The 7,826-nt window shown below is 40.8% G+C and overlaps 1 protein-coding gene across 4 annotated transcripts in view; it reads left to right on the top strand.

The window, feature by feature from the left end:
• The first annotated feature begins 505 nt into the window (after positions 1 to 505).
• LOC140730320 (alpha-actinin-2) overlaps positions 506 to 7,826 on the top strand; it is a 105,603-nt gene continuing 98,282 nt past the window's right edge. For 2 of the 4 annotated variants that reach the window (XM_073050567.1, XM_073050565.1), the window contains exon 1: positions 507 to 930. In XM_073050567.1, coding sequence (XP_072906668.1) covers positions 706 to 930 — 225 coding nt within the window. In that variant the 5' untranslated portion in view covers positions 507 to 705. Of the gene's footprint in view, positions 931 to 7,826 lie in introns of all 4 variants that reach the window. The other 2 variants (XM_073050568.1, XM_073050564.1) reach the window with 2 other exon arrangements.

Here is a 7,826-nt window from a genome sequence, read left to right as displayed (position 1 = left end):
TGTTTCCAAATGAGGGTGGAGGGGAACCTGCAGCTGGTGGTGTTGCCATGCACCTGTTGCCCTTGTCCCTCTTGGTGGGCGAGGTCATGCGTTAAAGAGAGGGTATCAGAGTGCTGTCAGGGCTGAGAGAATTTATGTCTGGAATTTATGAGAAATATGAATATAAAGTGTCACTGTTGTTTCCGTACGAATGTTTCACAACCTCTTTAAACCTCGCCACAATATATTTCTGCAGATATTTGCTCCTTTGCTCTACGCTTGTAATAAAAATGCACAGCTGAGTGTCGGAGCGGAGCCAAATCGAACAGGCATTGCAACGCTGTGAGATAACTGAAATGACGCAAATGAACCAAACTCGTTCCAAACGGGAGCGTGGTTCTCCTTCCGATACGGTAGGGACAGCTCCATCTGCGTTGTCTGCACCGTTACATTCCCAGTCTCCGGGAACGCGCATGTCCCGTCCGCGCACACGGACCCACGTGACCGTGCCTATTAAAGCGCGGCGGCGGGGGCGCGCTCCGGGCTGCCGCTTGCTCCAGCCGGGGGTCGGGTGAGGGTGTGCGGACGGAGTGTCTGTCTGTCTGTCTGTCTGTCGGTCGGTGAGTCAACATCAAGGCAGCGGCAGTGCAGAGCTCACCTGTGGGTGAACATTCAGAAAGGTTCCCTTTTGTGCTCGTGTGCAGGCAGTAGCGGCAAAGCATCATCATGTCCTATGTGGAAAACCGTGCCATGACCTTTGTCGAAAACCGTTCCACGACCCATGTAGAAAATCGCCGGGTGACCCAGCTGGAGAGCCGCTCGACGACCCAGACAGAGACCGTGCAGTACAATCACAACTATGAGTACGAACTGCAGGACTACATGATGCAAGAGGACGATTGGGACAGAGACCTCCTCTTGGACCCTGCCTGGGAACAACAGCAGAGAAAGGTTGGGGAGCTTTTGTATTTTCTTATTTTGTTTACAGGGAATGAGAATTGTCTGTAGTGCTGACTTTGAATAGCGATTAATTAGAGCCAGAGCAACGCATAAAGAACGTGTATTGCTCAAGATTTCCAGCATCTGCAGCATCTTCTCCATATTAAATTGAGGGCATTTGCCCGCAGCCCTACTTCAAGTCTCTCTTCAAAAGACTTGGGCTCAAAAATGTTGAAGTTCATTGTCTTAGACGTGCTTGTACACGGAAGGAGTAATTGCCATGAAAATAGGTTTTTTTTTCTAATTACAACAGCAGGGTACGTTACAATCTGCCAAGTGCAGTACTGAGGGAATGCTGTGCTGTTGGTCACGGTGTTGTGTTCTCAAGAGGAACAAGAGTGTGATCCCGATGACCAAGTTGGCATCTTCCAGTCTACATCACAAATGGATTTATCTAGGCGTTTACGTTTTCTATATTATGCTAGCGTGCGTGCTGTTCAAACCAGTGTTGGTTGTGTTGTTACGTGCAAGAGGGTTGTCTGTGCAAGTCCATTTTGGGGGTCTCTTAGGTACACCTTAATGTTAACAAAAACCAAAGCAAACCAAATCAAAATTATTTATTGTGGTCTGCATAATATATGTGACAGTCTGCTGAAAAAAATTAAATTGTATGTGCAGAGTAAAGAACAAGAATTAATATTCCTGCTCTTACTCCTATTTTCTGCTGGACATGAGATGTGCTGAGAGTTATAACAGCTGATGATGTCTTCTTTTAAAATAGACGTGACAACTAATAATAACTAGAGTTCCTCTGTATTATCATCTCTCCTAATCCATTGTATTAAACTAGCATTATATGAAGCAGTTGTTCCCTCACATTGATATAAAGCCATGTCAGCCGCTGCACTTTTCACATTAGTCACTGACAAGTAATAGTGTCACCTTCGCCTACTATTAGTGCCTTAGTATCTTGGAAAGAATTGAACAGAGCCACTACTACATCTCCCCTTACCACAATTCTGTTGTGTACCATTCAGCTAGGTCTTCTAACTATGCAGTCACAGACTACAAGAAACTCAGCTGATCAAATTATAAGCATGTTTATTACTTGTAAGGGAAAGTTTACTTCCATTTGTTAAGTTGTCAGTAGGTAGCTTCAATCTTATAGCTCAAAACAGACCATTTTTATAGTAATGTGTTTAAAATCTAGTAATTCATCAACTTCATGTCTTTGAGGTCATTCCATCCCTGAATTGCATTCCTTTCTTATCTGCATTCATCTTGAATGAGCCCATTTGTCTTTGAAGCTTCTTTCTCCCCCTCCCCTTCGACAGCTGTGTCCTGCTTTTCACTGCTGTCTAAACAGTTCCTCCACAAAACACATACCCCCCCTTGCAAGCTTCCCATCCAAATACATCAACAAACTTGCAATGCACTCTGGAGTCACACAGGTTCCATTTTGTCACATCACATGTTTAAAAAGCTTACTTTTCTTCACCGTTGTGAGAGGGTCTTCATGGGGGCCGATGTGGTGCTGGATGGTCCTGTGGATCTGCTCGTTTGTGTTGTGGTCCAAGTATGAGATGCCCAAGATGTTGTGATAGCATCTCATTTCCAGTGCCTGTATCTTTGGTGAAGAAAAGAAAGCTGAGATGGTATGGTCATGTAACAGCCTTGCAAAGACTGTTCTAGAAGGAAATGCGGAGGGGAAAAGGAGAGGGAGACAGAGGATAAGGTGGACGGACAACATTAAAAATGGACAGAGAAAACATCTGCGGTGACCCAGGCCCTGGCACACAACCGCGACAGATGGAACAGACTGGTGAAAAGCTTGTCCTGATGGCGCCCCGACGACTCCACCAGGAGTTAAGGGTGCAAGGCAAGGCAATGTTACAAAAGTTATGAATTCACAAAGTCTTCAGGGTTACAGATATATTTCCTCAACCCCCAACCCCAAATTTATAAATTCTACTTTGGCTGGATTTCTGTCCGTGAAAAGACCCAGAAAAAATATAACAGGTTTTTTTTTTAAAAAAAGAGGAAGTAATGCAGACACAAGAGACTGCAAATGCTAGAAATGTTGAGCAATGCCCAAAAATGCTGGAGGAACTCTTCTTTAATGGGGTTGTTTTGTGGCTGCCTGTAAGGAGACAAATCTCAAGATGGTATAATGTTATACATATTTTGATAGTAATTGTACTTTGAACTTTGAAATCAGTGGGTCAAGTAACATCTATAGAGGAAAAAGGTATTGGATTGAGACCTTCGTCTGGACCTGTCCATAGATGTTGCCTGTCTTGCTGAGTTCTTCTAGCACTTTCTTTATTATTCTGGAAGACTGGTAATGCCTTGTGAAGATTATGGGAGGGACTGGTCAGATCCAGTGCTAAGTGGTGTCATCTACACTTGCTGAACTTAAATATTTGTAAGCATTGGTTGGAAGGAATAGTAGCAGATTATTTTAGATTAATACATCACTTCAGATATCTGGGACCTTTAGCTTTTGAGAGGTGAATGGATCCAAAATATTGTTGAAGATTCAACTTGTGCTATCTATCACTGAAAGATTGGATCACTACTGCATATTTTTAATGGAACATAATGTTATTTTTACCTCTTTTTAAATGAACCCGTGGAACATTTGGTCAGCATCTATTAAAGGAGAGTTTTGTCATTAGTCACATCATCCAGCAGCATATCCACGTTCACTCCATTTCTGAAAATCAGTTTCACTGAAGTTGCTGAAATCAAATATCAAAGCCACAAACAAATTTTTTTGCCTCCATCACCAACCTATTTTTACTCAAACCTGTACTATCTTTCTGTATTCATTCTCCTTGTTGAACCAATTTGTGTGGAAAAAGGAAAGTATGCCTCATTAATTATCTGAGTATGGAATTTCTTCAGGTGTGTAACCGTGCTTGTGTTTCAGAATGCCTAGTGGAATTATGTCAATATCATGCACAGTCAGTTTTTCCTCCGCAGATTACTTTCACGTTGGGATTCTGGTGAAAAGTATTCCATGAGAAATACAATGCTGAGCAGGTTGACTTTACCTCTGGTGGCTCTCTGAAAGGTTGTCACATTTCACACCCTTTCTCCATGTTCCTGTGCATTTTCTTTTGTAAGTTACCACGGAGTCATGTTCCACTGCCTTTAAAGTAAATGAATTGTCTATCACGAAACTTTGCTGCCTGCACAATGTTTTCCCAATCTCAATTCCTTTGGCGTTAGTCAGTCCCCCCCTTGTTGCCAATCTTCCTACCATTGGAAACTTTCTCCTTAAACTCCATACAAACCCTTGGTTATTAGTCTTATTTGTTGCTGCCTGGTCCTACCCCACACTTAATTTATGGAACAGATTCCATCTGGTGAAGGGAAAAACACTAATTCACCTCGCTGAGGAAAGGGCAATTCATTTCATGGAGGTAGAAAAAGCCAGCTTTAATGATAATTATAGAGGGACCTTATTTTGGAAACAATGCACAGAGATCTACAATGAAAGGAATTATAAAGTAACATAAATCACTGATGCCGTCATAGATCTGTGCCCATCTCAGGTTCCAATCGGGCTCTGGACTGTTCAGCAGAGCCAAATGACCTTGCAGCAGTTGTTTGGAGTGGAGCAAGGGAATTAATGAGTCATTAGTAATGAATAATGGGCATTCACTAAGTATTTTGGTGGCAACAAAATTAAATGGAAGAATATTGGAATTTTGATCTGCCACAGAACTGAAGGTGCACAATTCAGGCATTGCATTTTAGTTAAAATTATAAATACTCACAGAATTAAATGTTTTTGTGTGTGAACAGTGTAATATTCCATTACATATTCTGAAGAACCAGTGAAAGTAGTTTGCCCGGATTTCCATGCATTGTTTTAGCTATGGTAGTTGAGTATAATTTATAACTCTGTGAATTCGGGCTGGTGGTGTAGTGGCATCAGCACTGGACTTTGAGATGAATGGCCCTGAGTTCAAATCTGGCCGGGTCCCAACCTGGACAGCAGCAGTATCTGTGTGGAAGAAAAGCCTGGCGATCTACTTCTGTATCTTGCCACAAAAACCCTATGGACAACTACACTATCCATAAGGTTGCCATGAGTCGACACTACAACACTCAACATCAACAACAAATCCCGATTACGTGCTTAATGTCCAGAGGACCCATTCAAGAATTTAATGGTATAGTGATCAGTGGGCCTCAAAAACAAATGTTTGTTCATTCTGGACAACTTCAAAATTGCTACATCTGAATCAGAATCAGGTTCAATATCATCGGTGTACGTTGTGAAATTTCTTGCCTTTGAGGCTGCAATACACAATAATAGAAAAAAAACTAATTACAGTAAGTACATACTTGGAAGCAAATTGGCAGAATACAATTAATGCAGAGGAGGACAGAGGCTGGATTCAGGGTAACATATATACAATGCAGATGTGGATGCAATTGATAAATTAAGTATAAATTTATCGGATTTGATTTTTTTTCCGAAGAATTGGGCCATGTGCTCTTGTGAAAATTATCTGAAATGTGTAGCAGTGTTGTGCAGGTTCGTGTTATACAGCACTGAGTCAGAGCCTTCAGCTTAAGTTGTCCCAGTTGCCATATCCCTCCAGACCTTTCATATCCATACACAGTACCTGTGCCAATTCCTTTGACTTGTTGTATATGTATACACCTCGACAGATTCCTCTGGCAGTTTGTGCCGTAAGCTCATATGGAAGAAGCAGCCATTCAGGTCCTCAAATCCTTCCCCTCTCACCTTAAACCTGTGCCCTCAGTTTTAGAATTCCCTACTCTGGGAGTGGAGAGACACAAATTCCATTCTCCTTGTCAAAAGCCCTCATGATTTTTTTCATCTTTATGAGGTACCCCATGAGCCTCCTGTGTCCCAGGGAACAAAAGTATCAGCCTATTCAACTTCCTTATAACTGAAGCCATTCAATCCTGGTGACATCCTTGCAATTCTTTTCTGCTCCCCTCTCGGCTGAATGACCTTTCCAATATAGCTAGGCGACTAGAACTTCAAACGCTACTTTAAATTAGTAATGCTTTTCTTAAAAACTTAAATGAACACTGGATTCATTTCCATGAGAGTGTCATAGAAAGGTAGAGGAGTTGTATTTGCTTATATAAACTTGTTTCCCCTTTAGGGTGTTCAGTATGTAACACCGTTTTCTGTATTATAACTAAAAAAAAGTTATGGAGTCTGTTCCAGTGAGTTGTAGTGTTAACATATCCCCTTGATCTCATTGTGCTTTCCAACTCTGAGGTGTCTTTTGCATGAGGCAATGAATTGAGACCTCACCTGCAACCAGAGTGTTCTTGGAAGATCCACTTACACAATTGGTGATAACATTTACCTGTTGACTGTGCAACGTTTTACTAACCAATATCAGAATGTTTATAAAAAATCTGAAGTAGTGATTATTTCATTCTTTGTTGAGGGAGCTTGCTGCCTGCCATTTCCCTACTCTTCAGCATTGAATTTGTCCATGTAGTTGATGTAGGTAATGGGAAAAGCACAATACAAGTTCAATTTTTTCCATTGCATGGGCTCCAAACCTCAACCACTGATGTGCAAGGAGCACGAACCATTTTGATGATTAATGAGGATTAGAAATTAATTGTCTGCTGTATCCAAAGCACCTGGTATTTCAGGCAGGTGTATACAGAGCAGCCAATGCCTCATTCAGGGGCTGTTTTTACTTAATTACCTGCAAAAGAATTGGTTTTCATTTTGCACCATCTGTGTTAACAGTTATTTGGTGTATCGCGGTAGTGTAGTGGTTAGCACGATGCTTTACAGTGCCAGCGACTTGGGTTCAGTTCCCAACTCTGCCTGTAAGGAGTTTGTATGCTTTCCCTGTGACTGCGTGGGTTTCATCCAGGTGCTCCGGGTTTGCTTCCCACGGTCTGAAATCATACCAATTGGTAGGTTAATTGCTCATTGTAAATCGTCCTGCGATTAGGCTAGGATTAAATCTCTGGACTGCTGGGTAGTGTGGCTCTCAATATAAAAAAATAAAATCATGCTTTGTAAAGGTGCAATGTATACTTAATCCTTTTCACTTTAAAAAAAATTATTGAAACACTGAAATTTGCTTTGAAAAATGAGTAGTTCACTAGGAGCGCTGGTGAAATCTCATAACCTTTAATAGTCTGTTTAATATCAAATATTACTATATTTGTATAAACTGACCAATCTTATCCATTTCAGAGATCAGTCTTGTGAACCTCCTTGACCTTGCCCCCGAGCAACAATATTATTAGTTATTATTTTTGGGTTGTTTGGAGTTCTGTGGAAGGAGGGAGAACATTAGCCATATTCTGAGAAACCACAATTATTCTTTAAAAACTTAACAGATAGAATGCTCTGTCTTGACCACTTCTGTAAATAAAATAGACGAGACAGAGATTAGATCTAAGTAGATTAGTTTGGATTTATTATGGTTACAAATGTTACAGGCACAATTATCCAATTTGACTTTAAGGTTAAGCATCTGTTACTTTTTATGGCCCTTTATGGTTTAATATTTGTCTATCATATTTCCCTATGTATCTGGTGACACATTTAAAATTATACATGCATTGTTGAAACAGTGATTCCAAGGATGTTAGAAAATTCAGTGTGAGTGGATAATAAAAACAAAATTTTCTGAAAAACGCTGCAGGCCAGGCAATATCTATGGAAAGAAACAGTCAAAATTTTGGGTTTCATCAGAATGAGTAAAAGTTAGTTATCAAACATTGTATTTTTCCTTTTTTCCATTAATCTGATTTACTTTTTTTAAACAGATTGTCCAGACAGATCAATTGCAATGAATTATCTGTTGCACTCTCCCTCGGCTGGCGCAACCAAAATTTGTATCATCCATTCTGTTTTGGCCTTCACGTTCAAAGAT

The sequence above is a fragment of the Hemitrygon akajei genome, chromosome 7, assembly GCF_048418815.1.
Source record: "Hemitrygon akajei chromosome 7, sHemAka1.3, whole genome shotgun sequence".
NCBI lineage: Eukaryota > Metazoa > Chordata > Chondrichthyes > Myliobatiformes > Dasyatidae > Hemitrygon > Hemitrygon akajei.
Note: the sequence above shows the minus strand (reverse complement) of the source record. Positions and strands in the feature narration are given on the sequence as shown.